We start from the raw sequence: 27,295 nt of genomic DNA on the forward strand, positions 1-27,295 counted from the left end.
GACCAAGAAACAGCAACAGAGAAAGACAGAGACAGAAGAATAAGGCATACATTATTAGATTTTGTAGTATATAAAATTTTAATTTGTGTTTTCTTTTTCAAGTAATGCTGTTAGATGGCAGCAAATTTAAGTTGCAGATGGCCTCCATAGGAACATCAAAGAGAGCGTTGTTTCTGTTTGGAGAACTATCCCCTTGCAGATGAACTTTTATTTCTTTACCTATTTATTTTGTGTGTGCCTACATGTCTGAGCATGGCACATGCCATCATTTCCATGTGGAGGTCAGAGGGACACTTTTGGGAGCTGGTTCTCTCCTACTATGTGGTTCTGGGGTTTGATCTCAGATGCTCAGGCTTAGGATCTGTGAAACTCATCTGTTAAATTCACAGACACACCCAAAACTGTCTTCTTGGGTATCAGAAAACTCTTCACAATTTTCCCAAGGTGGTTGGATTACTTTATACCCATCTATGAAGTACAAGAAATCAATTTCATTTTTTCATCATTTGCTGCTATCACTATTTTATTCTAACCACTGGCATTTAGCTTGCCTTTCTTCATAGCTTTGTGATGATCACTGGCAATTTACAGTGATATTCATCTAAATGACAAATTGGCTGAGAGTTGTGAATACACCCAACTATTTTTATGATAATACTGTTCTGTCATTTTTGTTTATTTCTTTTTCTTTCTTTTATTTTTTACTTTTTAACCCATATACTTATATTTTTGCCTTTAAACAATTTTCTTGTAATTTTATGGTTTATGATTTAATATTATTCTTGTATTTGTCTTTACATTCACTAGTGTTGTTATTGTATTCATAATTTATTCTATTATCTTATTTAACACATTACCAGCTATGCTTATATTTCCTTTTCTACATTTTTCTCCTTTTCTGATGACCTTTTTTTTCTACTTGTTTTGAGTTACATATTACATTTTTCTCAGTGGCAAAAAATTACCCAGGAAACAATTAAGAAGGAATGAAGAAAATTGAAGCCCATTTACAAAAATAAGCAACATTTAATATAAAGGACAATATATTTATACTTTGTAGACATCTGTCTGAATATATTATATCCATAATCACTTTGCTAACTAAAGTAGACATTGCACTATTGAATATATAATATTCAGAATCCGATTAAGAATTAAAAAGTAGCAGACCAGCTACAATGGTGCTAAAAAGGAATGTAAAGTGTTTCCAAAGCAGTGGTGGAAATACAAAGGCACCTCCTCAAGGCACAGTAAGGGAGGACAATGAGCTGGCACTGTGACAAGGCACTGTGAGATGGTGACACAGCCTCCTTTTTGGATAGAAAACACCTCAGAAGGCAGAGTACGCCAGTCATCTGTGCTACAGCCAGCCACGGTCAATGGAAGAGCAAAGCCTAGCACTCGGGAAGGCGAGGCAGGCAGAATGTGAGTTCAAACAAAGGGAAAAAGATAAAGAATGCAAAGCAAACTCAGAAGAAGGAACCAGCCTGCTCTGCAGATTCAGAGGCAGCACTTGGTAAGACAGCTGGCTTGACCGGATACGTTCTACCTGGGCTACTCAAAGTCCAGGGGGCAGGTAGGACATGGACCATACTGGAGCCACCTACTGAGGAGTGCTACCTGGCAGTGAAGACAAGATCATATGGGACATTACTGGAATTGATGCAAAAATAAAAACATTAAAAGTACATTACGCTGAATTCTCCTTCTCTCTCTCTCTCTCACACACACACACAGCAAAACACTGAGCCATATAACAGTAAACACAGGATGAAAACACAGGAAAAGGTTTCCTTCTGTGGGTTGTGGGTATTGCTTGGTAGTTTGCCGCTAGGACTTTCCTGTGCTAAAGCCCTCGGGAATGTCAGGCAACACAGAGGAGCCAGAGAACGAGAAGTCCAGATCTCCCTTCACAAAACATAAGAGACAATCATGGGTAATAATTAAAACCTTAATAAATTTCAGCATTAGCATCACTATTGAGAACTTTTCCTAACAACGTCAGTCTATAAACTTGAGTCTATTTTCATGTGCCTCAGTACATACTTTAGCTTTGGGGATTTTAATCACACTACGTAGTTTTTTTTTTTTTTATTACTCAAGCTTTTAAATACAAATGGACATGAAATTCTCAATTTCACATAATTTTTGTTTTTATCTTTATGTTTAATTTAATGAACATCTATTTATTGTATGCATTCATCTGAGTGCCTGTGGAGTTGAGAGGACAACTTGGAAGTCCGGTCTTTACTTCTATCGTATGCACTTGTCTTTTCTTTACTCTTGTTCTTTGGGTCTTGCCCACTCAGTTCCCAGGTAAATACATGGAGACTTAGTCTTACTTGTGAATGACCAGCCTTAGTTTGGCTTGTTTCTAGTCAGCTTTTCTAACTTAACTAATTATCCCGTCTACCTTTTGCATCTGGGCTTTTACTATTCTCTATTATATAGCTTTCTTTCCTTACTTCATGACTGGTTGTGAGCCTGGGTGGCTGATCCCTGGTGTCTTTTCTCCTCTATGTTTGTCGTTCTCCCTTTTTCTCTCCTATTATTCTCTCTGCTTAGCAGCCCGCCTATCTCTCTCCTGCCTCTCTATTGGCCGTTCTGCTCTTTATTAGATCATCAGGCGTTTTAGACAGGCAAAGTAGCACAGCCTCACAGAGTTAAACAAATGCAAGAGAAAAGAATGCAACCCATCTTTACGTCATTAAAGACATATTCCACAGCATAAACAAATGTACCACACCTTACACTGGTGTTCCACAGCAACCCTGTGCCACCCAGGGATAGAACGCAGGTTGTTGGGATTGAAGACCTGTACCTTTACCACTGCATCATCTTAGTGAGGCCCCTTTTATTTTATGTAAAAATAATGTGTTGAAATGTGTCTTAGCCACTTATCTGTTGCTGTGATATGATTATCTGACATATACAAGTGAAAAGAGGCAGGCTTTGTTTGGGCTCACAGTTCTCCATAGAGTCCGTGATGGTGTGGAGTCAGAGGCAGGAGCTGACCACACTATAGCTAATGTCAAGAAGCAGCGAGCTAAGAATATAAAATTTCTCACAGATGTGCCTGAAGGCTTCTTTTCTTAGAAAATTCTAGATTCCAGCAAGTGGACAATTCACAATTATTAGCTTACCATCAAGGTATGTCTACATAATATGGTTTCCATGACAATTTGTTTGTACTCCAACATTCTTTCCTTATTTCAGAAGTTTACATGTGATGGTTTCTCCTCTCTTGAAATAGATACATATATTTTAAAACTTAGGAAGAGCTAGCAAGCCATTTTATTAGAGAGATTTTATGTTTTTAATTGCTTAAGTGTAAGTTTTTTCAGCTCAGCTCAACAAACCTCTCCGCCAACACAATAATCCAAATCAGACCAAATCAAACCAAATTAGAAAAAGCCCAGGTTTAATGGATGCCAGTGCTCCTGGGTGACCCTCCGAGAAAACACAGAGAAACATGGAGGGGGGGGAGATCAGGGAAGACCATGTGTTTGTTCTCTGGGAGCAGTTTAAATAGCCTGTGGGAGTGGTCTTGACCCTCTCTGGGGAGGGGTCATTGTTTGACAGGTTTTCTCAGAGGTGGAGTCTGGACTGCAGCAACTCCAAGGGGAGGGGCCTTGGAATGGAACTTTCCACCAAATATTCCAGACTCCTTGGATATATAGATGCCAGGGGGCCTGGGGTGACACTTGGACCCAAACATTAAGATCACACTCATACAAAAAAAAGTAAATATTGCTAAGGGTGTAAATTTTTTTCAACATTACAAACCTGTACTATTTTACCAAGTATTTTGTCCTTCCTTTCTCTTTTAATTGTTTTATATTTACATTTTTAAATAATTTTTTTATCATGTTTTTCCCTACCACAACTCCTCTTAGATACTTCCTTCTTTCTTAACCACCTTACCTGGTATCTGAAATTACCTGGTATGAGTGAGAAGGAAATGGGAACATGCAACAAACCAGCTTAGGAATTTATTGGGGGTGGGTGCACAAGCCTGGTGAGGTCGGTGTGCAGAGAGAGAGAGGAGAGAGAAAGAGAGACAGAGAGACAGAGAGAGAGTTAGAGAGAGAGAGAGAGAGAGAGAGAGAGAGAGAGAGAGAGAGAGAAGAGAGGAGAGAGGAGAGAGGGGCATGGGGTCTGTCTTGCAGTGTGGTAGATATACCCAGTTTCCTTCATTGAAGAAATGTTCCCTTTCCCAGCAGGTGTCAGTTGTAAATAGCTTCTTGGTTAGGGAAGGGATTCTTATGACCAATTCCCCTTCAGTGCCGGGGCTTATAAAATAGACTTCCAAACCCAGCTCTAATCAGAAGGTGTATGGAAGGATATTATATCTTCATTAAGGAAAAAATCCACAAGGGACATCACAGTATGTCCCCAACTTCATGACTGATTCACTTATTGTTTCTGTTTTACTTTAAAATCTAGAGTCCAAATCATATTGAGTAAATGATCCACAGCTTCCTGAGTTGTCCAAATTTACCATATTTGTGTTTAAAAACTTATTAAAAGATTTACTTACTTGTGTTTTCTAGTGTCTGTGTATTCACGTTTGCCTCTATAGACACACACACACCACGTATGTCTGGGTTCCCAGTAGATCAAAAGAATGTTCTTGATTTTCTGGAACCCCAGTTATCCACTAAATCCTATAGGTGCTGGGAACTGAACCTAGGTCCTCAAAAGAAACAGTGAAGGCTCTGAACTCCTGAGCCACAGCTCCACTTCCTGCAATGAAAAGCTTGGTGAGCTTCTGTGTGTGAAGACAATTGTGGAGGCCGGAAAATGTGAGCCTATTTCCACATTGATGAAAGGTCAGAGAGTTGGAACTTACCTCTCTTCTTTCAAGGTTACTGTGTTTCTACCACAGACAAAGGTCCCACCTAGATTTAGACCAGAGAGTTCTGCTCTCTCAAGGTTATTGTCAACAGGTGTGGTTAACAGCCAGACCTTGTATTTCAAGAATAGAGAAGTTTCTACCTCAAACAAAAGTCTGTGGATCCCACTAAGTTCCAGTTCCCTTACGGAGATAATTTGGATTCCACCCAGGGGGTGGTTTGCCTACAGAATGTTTTAGTCTGTTGTGTGAGAGTGTCTTGTTTAGTTCTAGCAACAGAATGTTTAACTTTGGAGGTAGCGCCCCCCCATCTTCAATTGGTATGTTAATTTCCTTGTATCATGTTAATGCATGATACATTTTTTTTTTATTTTTTGTCTTACTCCTACCTTTTGGGGTCAGGGGTATTTTAAGTAATTGGAAATTAAACACAGATGGTGAATTCCAGTACTCACTGGAACTTCCTCTCTATACCATTCTATATGTTTCTGTTTTATTTTTATTCGCGTCTTCATATTCTTTACTAATATTTTCTAAATCTCCATCCCTCTACCCTGGAAAGAGGTATTTTTTTGTCAAGGCTGGTCCTCAACAGACAATGTATTCTATTCCAAGTGAAATAAAAGTGAAAAATATTGCTAAATTATGATTTATGTGTTAAGACTACATTTTATTTATTAGGAACTAAGAAAATTTAAATAGTATGCTTTATTTAATAACCACTTTAGGTAATCATGTAACAAAACAGGGCTTGAAAATGCCTTTCTAGATTACTCGAAGATAATTGCAACTCAATTTATTTCTCTTTAATTGGGAACAGGTTTTAAAGAACTTACCAAATGTGCTGGCTGTTTGTTTTTATTTATTGAAATTTAGTCAATAAATACATGTCATAAGATTTCAGCGTATGTTTGTTCCAGAATTTTGGTGATTCTAGTTTTTTAGTCGCATGAACAACTAAAGCCATGGTTTTGCTTTCTTGTGTTCTTTGTATTGGTCCAATTTCCATACAGAATAATAACTTAGTAACACGAACACGCTATGTTCTAATGTGAGGAGAGATCCAGTTACTTAAGAAAATGATGGTCTTTTGCCAAAATTAATTCTGGCAAGCAAGATTGGAATGATATATTAAATTCCAAGCCATAGGAACAGCAAGCACCTCAAAATAAGAAACTGATGATTCAAGGTTGGCAGAGCACCCTTTGCTTGATTTAAGAGCGAGCTTAAAATCTGTCCATAATGTTGGAACACTAAGGATTTCCTTCTTCCAAAATGTTCCCAGAGCTTCAAACTGTAACGGGAATATCAAAATGATTGTGGAGAACTACAGTCCCGGCAGGTTATTTAGAGATGAGCTGAGTCCACCAATAAGTGTGAGCCGTGTGTGATAGTAACGGCATTTGTAAAAGCATTTAGATTATTTATTTCTGAAAAATATTTGCTTGGCTCTGTATTTTTTAAGATGACATGTTTATTTTTTTATACTTGTTAATCATTTTTATGCTTGCTTTTACTATGTTAAGAACATAGATTAATTTTTAAAGATAACCACAATCCTTTCAGATACATTCAAATCAATTTATTGATTCCTGTTCCTACCATTTTACTTTTCTCCTAGTAACTTGGATTATTCTGGTTATCAGTTCATAACTTGAAATTATAAGCCTTAATAAAGACAACAGTGCTCCTTAGCACCATCACAGGGCTTTTAGGCGTGAGCACTTGAAAATTAAGTAGCACTGTTTCATACTTGCTGTTCTGAAGGAGCAATTGTTGGCTCTAACCAGTAGCGTCAGCTGTCCAGTGTATACGTCTCATTTCACAAGCTAGTAACTCGAGGACAAGAGAAAGGTGAGGGAGTAAACCAGGAGAAAATATGTGTTGAAATAAAGGTTTACATTGGATAAAAATTGCAGAGGTGAGGAATCCTGTGGACATCAGCTTTGAAAATTTAAATGACCATTATTATTCTGCAATCATAGAATCAGAGTTCCTATAAGTCTCTCTGTGTGTGTGTATGAGTGTATGTGTGTATGTGTGCGTATGTGTGTGTATGTGTGTATGTGTGTGTATGTGTGTATGAGTGTATGTGTGTATGTGTGTATGTGTGTGTATGAGTGTATGTGTGTATGTGTGTGTATGTGTGTGTATGATGTATTTCTATAGTTCACTGGAAATTATCTAAGCCAACACTAGACACAATGAAAGTTAGAGAACTGACTAATTATACATGGTGATAGTTTTGAAATATGATTTAATCTAAGAAAATATCCCTTTGTTGTAGAATGTGAATGATGAGCCTCCTGTCTGCATACCACCACACTTAGAAACTCAGATTTATGCCAACTTTAGGGGTCCTTTCACTCGCCTCAATTGTTTAGACAAGGATTCCCCCCAGGATCATCTCAGCTATTCCATCGTGGCAGGTAAAGCGTGGGCATTGACATTGGTTAAATCCATGCTGTCTCATCAGAGTCTCACATCAGAGGCTTTGAGACTGTTGAGGACATACCATGAAATATAGTTTAAACAAAACCTTAAGCAAGCAAATGAAAATGAGCTTTCATAATACAGTTCCCTTTGCTTTGTTAACTCACCATTCTTAGGAAACACAGGTAATCAGTTCACGCTTTGGAGAGAAGGTGCCGAGTCTCCGTTTCTGGCCACCAGGCAGGATTTCCGGTATGATCTATTCCAAGGAGCTCAAGATGCAGTGACATTCCAGTTGCTTATTGAAGTCACCGATGAACTGGGTGGGAGTGCAGCTAGTCAGCTGACGGCCACCGCTACAGCCATCATTCATGTGCTTCCGTGGACCACAGCACAGCCAGCTTCTTCCAAAAGCACAGCTCCGACTACAGTGAGTAACACTGGTGACCTGTAATTCTGAAATTACCTGAAGGGCTTTGAATGAGACCAAACGGGGAGTTCTTGAGCACAGTCATGGGAGTTATCCTGTTGTTTTGTCATTGAAAGACTTGAACTGAAACAGTTACATTACTACAGTTGCATTCTCATCCAAACTATTGTAGCTATTAGCCATCTGTGTTGAAGTGAGACAAATATATTAAACATGATCATTTTTGTAGTCTTTGCTGTTTAGAATTCCTAGTAGTTCTGGTCAATCTTTTTTAAAAACATTTATTTATTTATTTAGTGTACATTCCAGCTCTGCCTACATGTATGTCTGTAGGAGGGTGTCAGGTCCCCTGGAACTCATACTACAAACAAGTGTAAAGTGCCATGTGGGTGCTTGGAATTGAACCAGGTCCTTTTGAAGAGCAGCCAGTGCCCTTAACCACTGAGCCATCTCTCCAGCCACAGTGTTGTTTGTTCATATCATAGTGTGTTTTTTTCTGTTTAAATCAGTACTCCGGAATAATTTGCTGTGGTAAAAGTGTCATTTTATGCTTAGAAAAGGCATTTGGCAGCTTCCTCTTTTAAGAAGCATTGCTGGTTAGGATTATAACAAAGCATTTTGAAAGAAACACAAGCATCAGTCCTCAACACATTGAAGTTAGTAATTTTAATATAGTTTGTAAAAACTACACACTGTGAAATTATGGTACACCTGTTTTAGTAGTTGAGGCTGAAAATAAAATAAGTTTTCCAGGGAAGTCTTTAGTTCTCCATTGTACAGGAAAATAAAAATGTAGTTCTTTTTTTAAAAATATAGTTCATATTTCTATGTAAAGAGAAAAAAAACTTTTCAAGAAATAGGCACCAATTATCCCAGGAAGAATATAATAAATCCCAAGGCAGTGATGCTGTAAGCTATTTTCTCTTTCAGGACAAAGAGGGTTGAGCATGTAGCTTAGTAAGAAAGAAGAAGATCATGCTTGGCATATATGTAAACTATTGGAACACGGGAGGTCTTGAAGCTGAGAGGGCTGGGATTAGAAAACACCTGAAATTGCAACCATTTCACAGCAGAGAAGATAAATCCATAGTGTTGGTAGACTTTAATAATATTCAAAGAAACAAGGTCAATGTGGTAGAGTTGATTTTTTGTATGACTTCAGACAAGTCAAGTTGCAACAGCCAAGCCCCTTTGCATATCTGTGATCTTACTAACATGTCTTTGATACAGTCTATGTAACAACACTAACCCAATGAGACACACTTGAAAGAAAATAGTCATTTGTTGAATGAATTTAGAAAATATTTCTTGATTTCATATTTAACTTTTGTGTTAGCTGTAGAAAAACATAGTAATCCAAATTTTGCTATTCTAAATTTAAAGAAAATAAATGAAATTTTGATGGAACAGTACTGACTGTTCTCCCAAGTGTTTAATGAAGTGAGGTGCATTATTATTAAGTATTAGTATTTAAGAGCTTGAGTTTCCTTCCTATGCAGCCTTCATAACTGAACTGGTTTTACTCATTGATTGAAGCTCTGTCTTCTGCTTCAGGGACTCTAGTCATACATTTTATTCAGTTAAACTACATCATTTTTTACTTTAAATACGAATATTCATCTGGTCATAAGCAATTAGTTTTTAGTCTATCTTCTCACTCCAGGATATATGTTCATAGAATTTCCACAAATATGCTGTGATTTTATCAGTCAGGCAAACATTGCCAAAAGCCTATCTTGTTGGTAATGCGGTCAGATGTTAGAGTAGCCTTCAAAGGGTTAAAATGCATTGTTTCTCCTTCCTGGGTCAATGTGAACCTCACCTCTTTGTTCTGAATCATTCTACTCTAATGGATCCTGCTCTTCTCTGAGAGATTATTTTAGCCTACATTGCTATTGGGGATAAATACGTCCATCCAAACTTATTTTTATATCCACATTTCTGCCACTCAAGAGGCTGAAAGCAACATCTAGCAAAGCAGAAGCCATTATAGTAAAATGTATTAGATAAAATAAAGATGTTCTACATGAAAATGTACAAGATTTTTTTTTGTAGTAGAGCTAAGTGGTATTGTAATCTATACACTTCCCTTGGTGATACACATAGGCTTTCTAAGAGAGGTAGGGCAATTAAAGCTGTCTGGAAGTGATTTCCAACTTGTAATCTACGAAGTCATTTCCACTAAGTAAGTGTTTTCCACACAAGCCATATCAGTGTTAATGTTTGTATGTGCACTAACATAATACACAGATCTCCACAGAGATATATATGCACTTCTTTTTTGCAGAAAAATTTTACCAAACCAGAAATTACCTTACAAGTTCTGTAGTCCAACTTGTTTATTATAGAGAAAAAAAATAAATGCTGCTCAAACAATTCTACTTCCATATGCTAGCTTGAGAGTGGGTAGACACATATGCAAAATCAATTACATATTATAGAATAGTTTTAAAATAGAATATTTCTAATGTTTCATTAAAAGATCACCAGCTAGCTACTATTTCATTTAAAGATATTATAAAATTATCAGATAAAATTCACCCGTGCCTTTAGCTGTTTGCTTATTTACTTCTTCAGCAGACTTTGGGTTAGCTGTTAGTATACAATGTTGAGTATGCTAAAGAAAAATAGATAACAAAAGATGTGACTAGATATGGCTTCAATAATAGCGTTGTGTTCAGCATTGTAGCAGACTCCCATGGAAGCATTTTGAAACATGTGCCAGCCTAAGGAAAATTGACTCTATATTCCATTATGGAGGGTCTTCAGAGAGATGTGGAGATACTTGTGCCAGACACAGTGTTTCTATATTTGGTAGGGTTTAAAAAGGGTACATAAAATACTAAGTGAATATTGGCAGATTGTGGAAGAAATGCCCACAGTAGCGATTAGTCATTTGTAGTAATGATTTAGATACAGGAGCCTGGAAAATAAGACCTTTGTCTTTTCTTTGCATTGCTATATCAAAAACATGTTTATGAAACAGTTTTTCGTGCATTTTTATAGGAACAGGTCAAAGAATATGAATATAATATGTCATCGGAAAGAAGATTTCTCTAAATACCAATAAGCTATATCTTTATTATTATTAATATAAAGCAGATCTTTTTACTCAGCGTGTTGAATTAGATATGAAAACTTAAAAAACACTTCAAAGTGGTCAAAGTACACTGTCAGAATTTTATCTGCTCCTAAAATACAACCTCAAACACAAGTTATAAAAATAGAACTTTCTTTAAAACAGATCGCTAACAATGTCTGCCTGTGAGTTCTAGAGAAATGAGGTTTGGATGATAAAAAGCTTAAAGGAATTAATTTTATTGAATTATGTTATAAGTACTTTAGAGTGCATCTTCAGTCTGAAACTCATTGTAAATGCAGAGAGAGATCAACAAATCTTTCTTGTATCTATTGGAAAAAAGATAGAGGGTATCTCAGAAATCGCAGCGTCCTGAGGACATTCCACAGACTTCCGCATATTTTACAGTGCCAAGTACGGCACAATTATGGTCAAAGAACCAATGCTATATGTTACAAGGAAAGCATGTGGCACTTTTTAGTTGAGAAACGTGGTGGGGCATGAAGAATCAGATGAAATCTCTGCTCCCTTTATGCAGAAAAAGACGCCTGCGTACGCACAATTTTACATTTCATTTCAGAGACTTGTAAGAGATCATCCTTGGAACCCAGATTAAAAACCCCTTAAAGAAAGCAGCATCACGGCATTCCTTGCCTGTGAATTTGTGAGAGAAAAAAAGGTTTCAATGAACAAATATATGTCTTTTGGAACAAAGTAAACAGAGAAGACAGGGTCCAGAGCCCCTGAGAGCACTATAAAACACTCCTTAAAGGTGGTAACACTTGTCAAGATAGACATTAGAATAAGTAACACGATTCCAGAAGGGAAGAAAGCAAGATCGAAGGGCTTCAACTACGGAGCAAGTTAGATAAAGGACTGATAGCGAACGAGCCCGACCATGGACCAATGAAAATAAACAGAGCCGTTGTAAAGGGTCCCACGTTCACCGCAAACCTCACTCAGACTTTCGCGAGAAGGTAGAGAAGAGAGACACTAAGTCATCTTTCAAGAAGTGAATAGAATTCTTCAGCTTAAATGCATGTTATCTAAAGAGACAGTGAGGTAACCGGCTAGACACTATTTCCTGCAAATACAATTCCCCAAAGGAATCATGAATCAAAATTCCAGAGACTGTGTGCAGCAAATTGAGACCAGAATAAAAATTCCAGGACTAATGTCTATTTTGACAGAAGGGATGATGGTAGAGACTTTAAATCATCCTCATTTGTAACTATGATCTTTATTCTTTTTTCATAGAATAGAGAAAGTCCGTGCATGACTGTCCTGTCTTGTCATCAGCCCTGAGTAGCACATCCACACTTCCTGGTGCACATCAGTATAACGGAAAGGCTTTTATCCTATCAGGGGAAAAAAAAATGAGAAAAGACATTAGAGTACAAAGTGGCAAAAACTGAATCTTTATGGCCTTTACTGAATCTGATCTTTAAAAATGAATACTGAGCCTTTCCTGTACACCTGTAGCTCTGTGTTCTGTTTCCCTGTTGTGCTCGCCTGCACACTGTGCTTCCAAGACTGATTCCCTATCACCAGAAAAGCAAGACTTATTGATATGGACCCCATAAACCAATTGCAATTAATGTCCTTCTGATATGTTTCTGGTATAAACTGAAATTAATAAACTCATCAGGGTGGAGGAGCTTATACTGCAGCAGTAGACAAATGCCATCTCTTTGGATTTTGCTTTTCTGATTTTTTAGAGTTGCTTTTATCATACAACTAATAATAACAGGTACCCTGAGCATATAGGGGTGGAAATGTTTACTACATAGCTTGAGCCTTCCAGTATTCAAGATCTATTTGTCGGACTATGTACTGTTCTTAACTTGCAGATATGAGCACTGTGAAAAAAAAATGCACCTTTCTTTCTCAGGTGCACCCGGTGAGTAGGCTCTTAAAGACCCTAAAAACATTTCATTTTCTGCTATATTGGGAAGTTACATGTTAGACAAGTGAATGAGAATTCACTTCTATGTGTTATGCCACAATAAGCATTTTTTAAAAGATAAGATACATAACTGGGTGGTGGTACATGCCTCTAATCCCAGCACTTGGGAGGCAGAGGCAGGCTGATCTCCAAGTAAGAGGAGAGCCTGGTCTACAAAGTTAGTTGTAGGATAGTCAGGACTACAAAGAAAAATCCCTCCTTGTAAAAAAAAAATACAAAAATATGCATGCATAAGTCGTGCATTTTTAGTCAGTCTTTTCTTGGCTTCAGTACTCATGTAACTCTCATAAGAAATGAATACAGAATGACTGAAGGAATGTATGAAAGGAACTATTTGGAAAAGCAATGACAATACTGAAAAAAAAAATGGGGACCTCCACAGGGGCAGGCCTCAGCCAGCAATCTCCACAGGAGCTGATACATGGGAGTGACCACGGAGGGAGCAGGCCCAAACCAGAGACCTCATGGGCCCAAAACATGAACTTACATGGGAGCAGTCCCAAGCCAGGGACATCTGTGGGAACAGGCCCGAGCCAGCAACCTCAGCTGGAGCAGGCCAGAGGCAATGAGCTCCGCAGGAGCAGGTACAAGGGAGCCACTGTTGAGAAAGCAGGCCTGAGCCAGAGACTTCTGTGGGACCAGGCACTAATCAGCAACCCCCAAGGAAGCAAGCCCAAGCCAGCAACCTCTTTAGGACCAGGCCCAAGTCAATGACCTCCACTGAAGCAGGCCTGAGTCAGCAACCTCTGCTGGGAGCAGCCTCAAATAAGCAACCTCCATGGAGGCAAAACCAAAGGATACCATGGATTGCAGAGTAACCCCTCGGAATGCTACGTTACCTCTGGAAACACCAAGTGACTTCTAGGGTGACTGAACCATGGTCCTACTGTACCATGAGGAGTAGCCATCTGAGCCTTAGATTTACTGGCACCTGGAAGATTGATCACCAGAGTCAGATCCCCAACTACACCAATCAGAGGAAAAGATGGGTAGATAAGGTAAGAACACACTCAACAACATAAAAAGCAACATGGCACCAACAAAAACTAGTAGTCCTACAAGAGCAAGACTTGAACAAATACAGATGAAGCAGAAGAAAATGACCTAAAAAATAACTTTAAGAGAATACTTGAGGACCTTAAAGAGGAAATGAAAAAATTTCCTCAAAGAAGTGGAGGAAAAGGCAAACAAAAATAAGAAATCAACGAATTCCTTAAAGAAAACCAAGAAAAAGCAATCAAACATATAAAAAAGAAACTATTCAAGACTTGAAAACTGAAATAGAGACAATAAAGAAAAACACAAACCGAGGGAATTATAGAAACAGAAATTATGAGAAAATGATCAGGAATCACAAATACAAGCGTAAGCAGCAGAATACAAGAGATGGAAGAGAGAATCTCAAGTGCTGAAGATACAATAGAGGAATAAAGCTCATTGGTCAAAGAAAATTAACTCCAATGAAAGCTTAGCACAAAATATCCAGAAAATATGGGACACTATGAAAATACCAAGCCTAAGAATGATAGAAATAGAAGGAGAAGTCCAACTCAAAAGTACAGAAAATATATTCAATAAAATTATAGAAGAAAACTATATTAAGTGTAGCAATGAAAAAGGCCAAGTAACATATAAAGGCAGACCTATCAGAATTACACCTGACTTCTCAATGGAAACAATGAAAGCCAGAAGGTCCTGGACAAATGTCATGCAGACATTAAGGGACCTCAGATACCAGCCCAGGCTACTACACCCAGCAAAACTTTCAATCACCATAGACAGACAAAACAAGATATTCCATGACAGAACCAGATTTAACCAATGCCTAGCTACAAACCCAATCCTATACCAAGTACTAGTAGGAAAACTCCAACCCAAGGAAGTTAGATACATCTACAAAAACATAGACAATAGGTGATCTCACAGCAGCAAGTCCCAAAGAAGGGAAACACACACAATAACATCACCAACAATGAAAACTTAAATAACAGGAACTAGCAATCCCTGGTCATTAATATTGCTTAATATGAGTGGATTCAACTCACCTATAAACAAAATGCATATAAAAATAGAATTCATCCTTCTGCTGCATACAAGAAACACACCACAACCTCAAAGACAGATATTGCCTCAGAGTAAAGGGTTGGGGAAATTTTTTTCAATCAAATGGACCTAAGAAACAAGCTGGTGTAGCTATCCTAATATCTAACAAAATAGAGCTCAAACTAAAATTAATCAAAAAAGAAAATCATATTAGTCACAGGAAAAAAAATCCATCAAAGAAAATCTCAAAACTGAACATCTGTGCCCCAAATACAAGAGCATCCTCATATGTAAAAGAAACACTACTAAAGCTTAAATCACACATTAAACCCCACACACTAATAGTGAGGTATTTCAACAACCAACTCTCACAACTGGACAGGTCTATCAGACAGAAAATTCACAGAGAAATAAGTGAACTAACAAATGTTATAAACCAAATGGACTTAACAGACATCAATAGAACATTTCATCCAAACATAAAAAAAAAACCCCTCTTCTCAGACATCATGGAACCTTCTCAAAAACTGATCACATACTAGGTAACAAAGCAAACCTCCAGAGACACATAAAAATTGGAATAACCCCATGTATTTTATCGGATCACCTTGGCTTAAAATTATAATTTGACAGCAACACTAATTCCAGAAAGCCCACAAACACTTGCTAAGCAATGCTAACCTGAACCACCAATGGTCCAAGGAAGAAATAAGGGAAGAAATAAAAAACTTTCTAAAGTTCCATGAAAATGATGACACAACATACCCAAATATATGAGACACAATGAAAGTAGTGTTAAGAGAAAAATTCATAGCACTAAATGTCTAGTTAAAAAAGCTGGAAAACTCCCACATCAGTGAGTTAGCAGAACACCAGAAAACTCTAGAACAAAAAGAAACAAACTCACTCACGAGGACTAGACAGCAGGATTATCAAATTAAGAGCTGAAATCAACAAAATAGAAACAAAGAAAACAATACAATCAATGAGACAGTTTGTTCTTTGAGAAAATCAACAAAATAGACAAACCTTCATCCAAACTAACAAAAAGAGAGCGAGAATACTACTACAAAACTACAGTAATAAAAACAGCCTAGTATTGGTATAAAATCAGACAAGAGGACCATTGCAACCGAATCAAAGACCCTGATATCAATCCACACACCTTCAATCACCTGATTTTTGAGAAAGAAGCTAAAAATATAAAATGGAAAAAAAGCATATTCAACAAATGGTGCTGGCATAACTGAATATCAACATGTAGAAGAATGAAGATAGATTTGTATCTATCACCATGCATAAGACTCAAGTCCAAAGAGATCAAAGACCTCAACATAAAACTAACCACATTGAACCTCATAGAAAAGAAAGTGGGAAGTACACGTGAACACATTGGCACAGGAGACCACTTCCTAAATATAACCCAGTAGCACAGACACTGAGAGAAACAATTAATAAATGGGACCTCCTGAAACTGAGATGCTTCTGTAGAGCAAAGGACATGATCAATAAGACAAAATGGCAGCCTACAGAATGGGAAAATATCTTCACCAACCCCACATTGGACAAAGGGCTGATCTCTAAAATATACCAAAAAAAATTAAAGAAACTTGGCATCAAAATACCAAATAATCCAATAAAAAAAGTGGTGTATAGACCTAAATAGAGAGCTTTCAACAGATAAATCTCAAATAACTGAAAGACATTTAAGGAAATGCTCAACATCCTTAGCCATCAGAGAAATGCAAATCAAAACAACTCTGAGATTCCATCTTACCCTTGTCAGAATGGCCAAGATCAAAAACGCTGATGATAGTTTTTGTTGGAGATGATATGAGGTAAAGGGAATGCTCCTCCATTGCTGGTGAAAGTACAAACTTGTACAACTACTTTGGAAATCAATATGGCGTTCTTTCAGAAAATTAGGAAACAATCTACCTAGAGACCCAGCTAAATACCACTGTTATGTATATACCCAAAAGACACTCAATCTTACCACAGGGACTTGTGCTCAGCTATGTTTTATAGCAGCATTGTTTGTAATAGCCTGGAAACAACCTAGATGCTCCTCAACGGAAGAATGGATAAAGGAAATGTGATACAATTTGCATTATGGAGTACTACAGAGTGATAAAACTAAGAAAAAAAACAGCCTATGGGGCACAACCACAGAGAAACTAGACAACAAATAGGACCTTAAGAGATACATACATGGATCTACATTGGAAGGTGAGAAAGACAAGCTCTCCTGAGTGAACTGGGAGTGTGGGAGTTATGGGAGAAGGTAAAATGGGTGAGGGGAGAAAGGGAGGGGAGTTGAGAAAAATGTGTAACTCAATAAAAATGATTTAAAAAAGAATAAAATCAGCCAAAAAATCAGGTATATATCTGTCATGTCTGTTTTTTCATAAGTGAACTACATTCTAGAGAAAAGATATCTAATTCTCTTTTTTCATAATTGTACTTGATTACTCCTATACCTAAAAGTACAAATTAAGTCCCACTGGACTTATCCTTACAAAAAAAATTCCACCTAGTTTTTTAAGGAAAGTAGAGTCTTCCCTAACAAAGAAAGAGAGAAAGAGAGAGAACATTCCTTATGTTAATCTTTTATATGTTGTTCTAACTGCTTTAAATGTTTATTTTTATTTTTTGGTGATTGTCGTGTTTATTTTTTTTAATTTATTTATTTATTAAGGATTTCTGCCCCCTCCCCACCACCGCCTCCCATTTCCCTTCCCCTCCCCCGATCAAGTCCCTCTCCCTCATCAGCTCGAAGAGCAATCAAATTTAGAGAATAGTTTTGAATTTGAAAGATTTGGGATTGGGATATATACTGCATATGGATGAGGATGTGGCTCTTAACTGCTTTTTAGCACCCTGTTTGTGTTCCTGCCACCTTGCTCCTCACCAAGGTGATAGTTCAGTAGGCATCTGAAACTGTAAACAAGCCCCAAGTAGATGTGTTCTTTTATAAGCATTGCCTTGACCATTACTCTTCACAGCAATAGACTAAGCCACCAAACTGAGACAAATCAGAAACTCGAGAAATAAATTAATTCATTTAACATCATTTTCACTGGACTTCTTAAACATTATCTTCCCTGTTCTTCTTTTTTTCATGTTTGAAAAAGAAGACAGGTGATTAATGGCTTTAAATTTTTGTTCTGTGTTTTGTTTTAACCAATCTTGTTATGTAGTCCAGGCTTGCTTTAAACTTTCATTTTAGTTTCTTTTCTTTTTCTTATTTTTAGATTTAGTTCTTATATGGGACAGGGTGTTTTGCCCACATGTATGTATGTGGACAACATGCAGGCCTGGCATCCACAGAAGTCAGAGAACATTAGTTCTCCTGGAAGTGGACTTAGGATGGATTTCAGATATCATGGGAATGCTAGGAAATGAACCCAGGGATTGTAAGAGAACAAGTGTTTTAAATGGCTACAAACTCTATGTGGGGTGGGCGGCCTTGAATCCATCTCGGCTTCCCAGGTGCTAGAATTTCAGGTGGGCACTAGGACCCTTGGAAGAAGTGTCTGTTTTTATGTTTTAAAGTCCTTTTTTCCTTCTTTTCTTGCAGTTATTTTCCATTAGTGGAATGCATGAATTGAACTAGGACCTAATATGCAAGGGTAGATAAGAAGCTTGAATATCATTATTGTTATTAAAAGATGTAAAATCCATGTGGCAGGTGTCCTTTAATTATAAGAATTCTTAGCAAACACCTGGAACTTTAAATCTGAAAATGTTCTGCATAGCCGTTCATTCATATTATGACCAGGTTCCCCATGCTAAGAGAAAATAAAGATTGAAATGCAAGACTATGTAATGATCTCAGGTCATGTAGATTTTGCTAAAATAGTTTTATCCTGATGGTAAACAATCTTAGGTCCAAATGGAGGAGCAGGTTGTGGCCTTAGTGATGAGGCAGGTCCTGGCTTGACTCTTAGCTTGCCCTTCCCATCACCGTGTAAACCTGTGCTGAGTCATTTAGCATACTGCGCCTCAGTTTCCAGTTTGTCATAGGGATTATGAACAGAGATGTCTTCAACCTGTCCCAGTGTGTTGGCCAGAGCATAAGATGTCATTAATACATAGCATGCTTTATAATATATTTTATTAACTGAAAACATACAGAAATAGATTGTTTCTTGTTTTGAAGTATTAGGCACAAACCACTTATTTCTCATTTACAGCTCCCACTAAGGAAAAACAAGTTTCCATGTTTTCTTTATAATACTAAAATTTTCTAATATTTAATTTCACAACTTTTCCTATTTGTGGTTTCTAAGGAAGTGGAAAAAAAAACACTGTTTCTGCTCCAATCAGCAGTTTTACTATTAAATGTTACTTGACATTTTCAGTAGACACCTAGTCTGTATTTAATAAAATATTTGAGAACAAAAAGTTAATAAAAAAATTGTTATTGACATCTTCTCTACAATGTGTTGTTCAGTGAGAGTTAAGTGGAATAACATGAAAGGCAGTAGACCAGGCAGCTTTGGACACCTGTTGTGACTCTGATTCTGAACACGGTCGAAAGATTCCATGACAGGGAACACCATTATTATTGTCCTTTCTGTAAAGTAATTAAGGTTATGAAACAAAATTAATTAGTCGCATGCAGCAGTGAGAAGCTTAGAGCATAGCCGAGTGACAGATGGGATTCTTTTGTTTTCCCCAGTGATTTACCTTCGGGTGAGATAAATGTTTGACGATACACATGGTCTGCCAGTCCTGAGCAGTTCGTGACCCCAGTCTTCAGCTTCTTCACCAGGAGGAGACATCACTCCCGTGTCTAAGTTTATGAGTGCCTTTGGGTTGTCTGCTTAGGCAAACTTGGGAACATTGGAAAATCTCCCACGCTATATTTCTAAACAAATATAGAAATCATGCACTTTGTGCAACAATGAATGCACAATTTAAGATGAATTCTGTGAAGTTTGGGGTTTAATAATTAAAGTCAGTTTTCTTCGTATAACATTGTGTAACTAATATTTGAATGAGACTTCTTACCTAGGAACGAGATTTATGTTTCTAAATACATCCGTATTTGAGTTTTCACATTTAAAAAGTGATTTTATTTAATCAAACACAAAGATTTGGTTTTTGTCTCTTTACAACGTTGAAACCGAAATGCTGAAAGTCCGAATTCTTTTCTCGAGGTTAAATTATTTTCTAAAGCTCACAGATTTACTAAATGATAGAACCAGGGAGATCAATAGCAATCCTTAAAGAAACAGTGAAGCTTGAAGTTTGAGGAATCATGTGACCAGTGTAGCAACTGAGGTATAAAATAGAAGAAAGTGGTCTTAGCATACAAGACGTTCCCATGAGTCCAGAGGGTGGTTTCCAGCAAATTAAGTTACAAGTCATTTTGACAAGCACTCTAAACAAACGTAGGGCAGACATCATATCAAGTTCTGGCCTGAAGGATCTGAGAAAGTCCCAGGAGAGATAGTGGAATTTTAGGTAGGTCTTGATGGACAGAACGAGAAGAGCAGACATTAAGAAACAACCACTGATGAGGAGAGGTAGATGCGAGAGCACATGGTTTATTCATAAAAGGAGAGGGATCAAGTGTGTCTTGAGATGGAGAGTGCGGTTGGTCTGATACAGAGATAACGAAGATATTAGGCAGATAAAGCTTGGAGAGCAGCAAAATGCAAAATGCAAAAAAAAAGGAAGAAAAAGGAAAAAAAGGAACAGAGACAAGAAAGTTAGACAGGAAGGTGCTACAATGAAAGTTCAAGCAAGCACTGATCTCTGTTGTGACTTCTGGGCTCTGGTGTCGCCAATAAACTTGAAAATATTTAAAACATAAAGTGATAGCTCAATATGCCTTGTGAGAGGGCGATAGGAATATAAAGTCCTACATCCAGTACTCTCAAGTTTGTTTTGAGTCACACCATGGGAAGGGTGTAGCAAGGGCGTCCAGCCAACACAAAATACACTTCTAAATATTTACCGAGTGTACAGCGATTACTAGATGGATTAGAATAATTCTATGTGTTGTACAAAGGGTTTTATAAGTATCAAATGAAGCCAGAGAAATGAAAGGTCTTGTAATAAACATGTTATGTAAATGCAATCCATTGACATTGTATTAATAACTGTAGAAAGATTTTGCTCTTTTTACACCACATCTCGGTATGATCCTGACTCACCTTAGAAGACTGACATATTTCACAATGAAGCATGGCATTTTGCAAACAAAAAGCATTATATAAATTTTATGTGAGCACATGAGAAAATAAAAACCATTTCAAAAATCTTTGCTTGTTGTCAAGTAAGTAAGCTTGACACACACCAGGTGTCAAGAGCTGTCAACTTCCTACAGATGGCTGTGTGTAAGAGGGAGCTACAACAGCTCTTGAAATATTGTAGCTTAGTGCCTTGCTATAGGGTGGACTTTTTAACATTAAAATTGTTAAGTTTGAGAGTATGTAGCATAAGCCACATGTTTGAGAATGTGTAAAAAGCTTGCGGTCTTTGGAGACATGCAGACTTGTGTGAACTCCATTGCTGCCATCTTGAACTTGGCCCTGTCCAGGATGCCTGGTACCACTCAGCTCAGCTCTTCCTCCAAGTGAGCCCCACTCCTCTGAGATGAGAATTAGGAGAATAACTAACTAAAAGTGTTTTTGCTGAATCGTGGTTCACAGTGGTTGGTAAATAAATGTTGTGTCTGGGATTCAGATTGTGTATAACCTTTATCAGTTAATTCCCAGAGCAGAACAAATATTCAATAAGTGCTTATTAGAAGGAAAGAGAGGGAGAAAGGGCAGTAGGGAGAAAGAATGAGCAAGTGCAAGTTAGAATCTGTCTTCTTATACGGTGGAAAATATATTTGTGAGAGCATTATTATTCTGAACTCGAACTCCTTGGCACTAGTAATCTTTGAGCCTCTCTGCCTCCGGAGTAGTTGGAACTCTACGGGTGTGGCATCACACCGAGCTATTTCTTAACGATCTGAAAGTATAGCTATATGACTAAGTGACTAGCAAATTGTCAACCTTTCAATCTATTTATTTAGAAACACAGCACGACACTATTTATTCATGAAAATTAGATCACAGCATTTTAATGGGCATCTCTTAAGCTTAATCTGTTTTCCCCATCTTCCTTTGTTTGGACATGCCTACACTTATAATGCTTAATCTTGACAACTACCAACATTCAACACTTTCAACAGTGAAAGGGTTCCTTTTACTGAGCCAGATAAGCAATGAGACTTCTTCCACCTCTCCTGCTGACAGATCCTTTCTGGCAAAGGTCTCCCTTAAGTTCCAATTTTGGCGTTCCCTATTTCCATGCCATCTTTGTGAAAGTAGCTTTATATATTACTTTACCTTAAATGTCACACCTAATGCGCGTGCTTGCAAGCTTACCCTAGCTTACACTACCATCTGCTGGATACCACTGTTCCTTAGGCAAGGGCGATAGTCAACATCCACGAAAACCTTCTCCTTCTTAGTGGTTTCTTAATGGCCATAGTTGAGATAGTAATGGGAATTTATATGCTGGGAGGAAAAACACGCTGAGATTTTTTGGCAGGAGGCAGAAAAGGCCAATAATGCTGCGGTTCATTTTGAAATAATACTTGCTGACTCATTCTTTATGTCATTTAGCCAGGAGTCATTAATGTTCCTGCCAAGATTTTCATAGACTCCACAAAGACATATTTTTTTTTCTTCAAAAAGAGTTTATTCCCTAGCAGGAATAATCATAAAGAAAACGAATATAAAGAAATCCTTTTAGTATACACTGTATTTTATATTTTTGACAGCGGCACTGCCGATGCTTAGTACGTTTTTCTTGCATTCCCTCAGATTACTACCTCGGTCTTAAGGAAGATCTCACACTACTGGAAGCCCGACAGCTGGTTTCCTGCAGCCCTCACTCTAACGGGGGTGCTCTTCGTGATGTGTCTGTATGCAGTTGCATGGTGCCTCTTCAAAGAGTAAGATTTTCCTTTTTGCTTCCCTTTGAATCAGTTTATAATGAAATCTATCAAGTACGCCTTCGGAAAAGGATGAAAATGGAGACAAAGACTTGGGAGAAATTTCTGTGTTGCTTTTCATGCTTCATCACGACAACTGCTTTACATGTGGATTTTTGAGTGCTAAGGAAAACCTTCCTGCCTGAAAGCCAATATCTGTTACCAAAATTGTTGATGAAATGATTCTAGCTTAGAGCCATTTGATTTTTAAAAATGATCATAAATGACATTTTAACTGTCCATATGCATAATCAAGGTCAGGATCCCTGGTTATATTTGCTTATCAAAGGATAGACAGAAGTCACAAAGAGACCAAAGCAATTGAAGGGTAATCAGAGAAAGCTTGAAATAACCCAGTAAGCATCTTGTGATCTCTCATGGTTGGGGTGAGGAGAGGTGAGCAACACACGGGCACAGTAACAGACAGTGTGTGCTTTGCACAAACACATCCTTTAACAGAGAAAGAATCAGATCACAGAGCAGGGTGATAGGGGTGTGGCCGAAATGCGAGCATCTTTCTATGAAATTGGCCAGAGAAAGTTTTGCTGAGAAAGGGCTAGCACAATCGTCTTTTGAAGAGTAATTGGAAGCAAAAATAAAGGAAGGATGCTGAAAACACTTTATCCACACCTTGGGCGATTGGTTCTCCTTTTCATAAGCATAACAATGGAACTGCGTTCATACGAATCTATTTTTTACAACCATGGGCCTTATCCTGAAAAGTTGACTATATATTCTGAAAGACAAAGTGACATGATCCGAAGGTGAAGGAAGGGTTAACAAGAAGGTTTGAAAAAAGAAAAAAAAAGAAAAAAGAGGACAGCTGAAAGAAATGTAAGAATCCTTTGATGGGTATGGGAGGGCCGGCACACACAAGAGCTCACAACATCAGAGACCGCATGCATAACACCTGCACAAGATCAAGCCAACCAGAATCACAGCAGTGCAGGGGAGGCATTTCCCATCCCTAATTGATAAGCTCCTGGCAATTCACTGCTGTTGGCGTTGGGGTGGGGGAGTCAGTTTCTTCAGGGATGCAGTCCTTGAAAGGCTATACATGTCCCGTAAATTTTTCTTCATTCTTATACATACAAATAATAGTAAGTGGACTGAATGGTCTAAGAAGAGAACTCACTGTTGGAAAGGAAAGCAGCAGGGGACAGGGAAGAAAAGGGAGCACTGAATTTCCCTTGCACCGACACTCTCTGCATTGGGTTCCTTCCTTCCAGTGTTCCTGCCTGCTCACGACTGTTTCCTCACTGTTACAGACGGCAGAGTCAACCGCGTCTCACTGAAAAGGGAGCTGCACAGGTACCAAGGTAAAGCAGATTTAGTGATTTAGACAAAGAAGTTTGAGGCCCTAAAAGTTGAATCTTCAGTGATTCAATCTATTTTAAGTTTAGTTATAGGTAATGTCAGTTGGGGCTTCGGAATGTTAAATCTTACCTGTAAATTTTACATCGATTTTTTTAAAGTAGCCTTGCTCATCAATATTTATTTCTAGGTCTGGGATCATAGCCGAGAGCAAAGTCAGATTTGAAATGAGAATTATAAAATAGTCCTGGTATTTTACTACTGGTAATATCATTGTACTTTATAAATCATTTTGTTTATTCAATGACAAGGGGAATTCAGGTTAGAATAATAAGAATGTAGTATTTTATAGAAATTTTTCTTAGCATACCATCGAAACACATTACTTATTTATGTAAGAGATAATATAAAACACTAACAATAGGCACTACAGTCTGAACTTTAAACACAACCAGTTCTGATAACATATCAGAAGCTATTAAAGCTACTTTTAACACTGTCTAAGTGTTGCATATGTAGGGTAGGTATACTTAGTGATTTATAAAAGTAGACTGTTATATCATTCATTGATTTCTCACATTAGTATGGGAAAACGTATTTTGTGTTAATGAGTAAAGTAAATGTTTCAAATATGTTCTGTAATAGGTATGAAGACTCACTGAGTATTGGCTTCAGACTGAATACAAGACCAAACTTGCTGCCTGGAAATGATAAAGTAAGGACAAAAAGAAAAAAAAAACAAGCTGTAGAATTCAGAGTATTTATTTATTTTTTTCCATTTCATAGACTCTAGATGACAGAAAAGCACTTGTGAGTAAGAACTGGTGAAAAGGAACTCATAAACAGAATAGAGAGTTTAGTCAATTCAACTCAAAGGGTAAGCAAAACTTGGAGAGGGTAGAGTTCCCACCCACTTTTCAATGATTTGATGCTCATGATGTCAACGAGGAGGCAAGGGACAGTGTTGATACATCCGTAGAGGTCAAATTGATTTCGGGTATTGTTGAGATAGCTTTCGGGTCTCCTTTTTTCATTCTTTAGGTGAAATTAAATTACGTAGATAATCTAGCGGGGTCATTGCTAAGAGTAACTGTGGTGCCTGTTCATCTTTATGCAATTCACTTATTCACTGAATACTTGTCACGTGTCAAACTGTCTCTCGAAAAAGTTTCTGTTGGGATATTCACTGCGTATATGCTCTTTTTATTGCATTTTTATTATTTAAGTAAGAATTTTATACATGCATGCAATGTGGTTTTATCAAGCCCACCCTTCCCATTCTTCCTGCTACAAATCCCCCTAGAGATCCTTTCGCTGGGAATATCAGTATTTCTTCTCAAACCAAGGTGGTTTCTTCTCAGACTGTGCTGCAATTATGTGTATAAGAAGGGTTATCTACTGAGGCATGATTAGCCCCCATGAGAGCTGTGTCCATAGATAAAATTAACTTTTCCTCTCCTAGAGACCACGGATTGTCAATAGCTCCTCAGCTAGGGGTGGGACTGCATGACCGACCACCTTCCCTCTCATTGCTGGGACTTGGTCTGGCTTTATCATGTGCAGCTCTTGTATGTGCTTTGCCAATTGCTGTGGTTTTATATGCCAAGCTGTTATGTGTGTCTCATAAACACTGTTCTGTAGCCATCCACTGGCTTTTACAAACTTTCTGTCCCTCTTCATTTTAGGAAGAGGAGATGTGACGTAGATTGCCATTAAAAGAATAACTTTAAACCATGATGCTACAGAAATAGATTTGTTTAAAACTATACGTGGTTCAGTATCTTTGACAAGTAAAACGTTTTCAAGTCAACACCAAGACAATCAATAATATTAATTCAATGGACAACTATTCAATATCTAGCTATAAAGGTCATTTTAGAGCATATGAAAGTTTTAATGAGATATTGAACATGAATTTCACTGTTTCTAAGGCCAAATTTCATCTAGGAGAAAAATAAATAAAATATTGGAAGGAATAATGCTGGCACTTGATACATTCTCAATTGTGTACTGCACGTAGTAAGTTCCACAGAATTTCAGAGATCTACAAAGTTCCTGTGCTGTAGAACATCTAGGAAAACTGCACAGGAATTTAGCATGAGTGTTCACACAAAGGAGTTGCATTGCTTCTAGATGGGAAATGGAGAAACATCACACATGTTTATCTTGGCACAGAACTTGGTTTACAAACTCCAAGATGTTTCACAACCTTTCCTTCCACTTGGGCAGCCTTCCTCTCTTTTGACTTTCTTATACTCTAGGACTCTGTGTGCATATTCACAGTGCCACAGTCCCCTAGTCTCTGATTCTCCCAATTAGTCTAAGTTAAATCCGTCCACAGAAGCCTACACGTCCTTCGCTCTTGCTCTATCATATCGTAGGCACAGGCATGTGTGCATTGCCCACGTGGTTTCTTCTGCCTATACTGATACAGAGGGTTTTTTGTTCACTTGAGGAGCACTACCACTGAAGTTCTATGCGCAGCCACATCCTAATATCTCAAGGAATGTGGAGACAATCACTAACTTAGTTTTAAATCCTTTTTCCTCTTCCTGTGCACATTTCTTTCCTCCTCCAAATTACTATATTATGACATAGGTGCCATTTACAAACACTATTCCTGTTCAAGTTACCCCTGAACTAATTGAACGCTTTTCTCTCTGGCTCCAACGTGTCTTTCCCAGTGTGTCTTTGGCATCTTTCATGGAATATTAAACTTTCTCAAAAATTGGCCAACATATATCATGACCAATGAGTCCTTTAATTCCTTTGTTCTTCCTCTTTAGTCATTCTCCCTAGTCTAGACATGTTTTCTTATAGTTACCCTCAAGACTTTACTGCAATGAAAGTTTTTAACACTTTGAAAACTACAGATTAAAAATATATCCTCCCTGGTTATTTTCCAATTTGATTAAAAAAATATTCAGGTGTTTATCAATTCACCCCTCTCATTTATGTTGATTGTCATGCTTCTTAATTTTTTTCTTTGTTGTGTGTGGTGCATTTTTCTATCTCTCCTTTCTGTCGGCCTCCCCCCCCCGTGTGTGTGTGTGTGTGTGTGTGTGTGTGTGTGTGCACGCGCGTGCATGTGGGTGGGCATATGAAAGACAGATGTCAATGTTAGATATCTTTCTGAATTACCTTTTTTCTTAGTTTTGGAGACCAGAACTCAA

The 27,295-nt window shown here is 37.7% G+C and overlaps 1 protein-coding gene across 1 annotated transcript in view; it reads left to right on the forward strand.

Moving 5' to 3' along the window:
• Positions 1-25,822, forward strand: part of LOC142839845 (cadherin-related family member 4-like) — an 85,192-nt gene extending 59,370 nt beyond the window's left edge. The window contains exons 17-22 of the mRNA XM_075956214.1: positions 7,143-7,284; positions 7,465-7,718; positions 22,639-22,769; positions 24,038-24,127; positions 24,768-24,837; positions 25,808-25,822. Of these exons, the coding sequence (XP_075812329.1) occupies positions 7,143-7,284; positions 7,465-7,718; positions 22,639-22,769; positions 24,038-24,127; positions 24,768-24,837; positions 25,808-25,822 (702 nt within the window). The remainder of the gene's footprint in view (positions 1-7,142; positions 7,285-7,464; positions 7,719-22,638; positions 22,770-24,037; positions 24,128-24,767; positions 24,838-25,807) is intronic.
• The last annotated feature ends 1,473 nt before the right edge of the window (positions 25,823-27,295 follow it).

The sequence above is a fragment of the Microtus pennsylvanicus genome, chromosome 22 (assembly GCF_037038515.1).
Source record: "Microtus pennsylvanicus isolate mMicPen1 chromosome 22, mMicPen1.hap1, whole genome shotgun sequence".
In the NCBI taxonomy this organism is placed as follows: Eukaryota; Metazoa; Chordata; class Mammalia; order Rodentia; family Cricetidae; genus Microtus; species Microtus pennsylvanicus.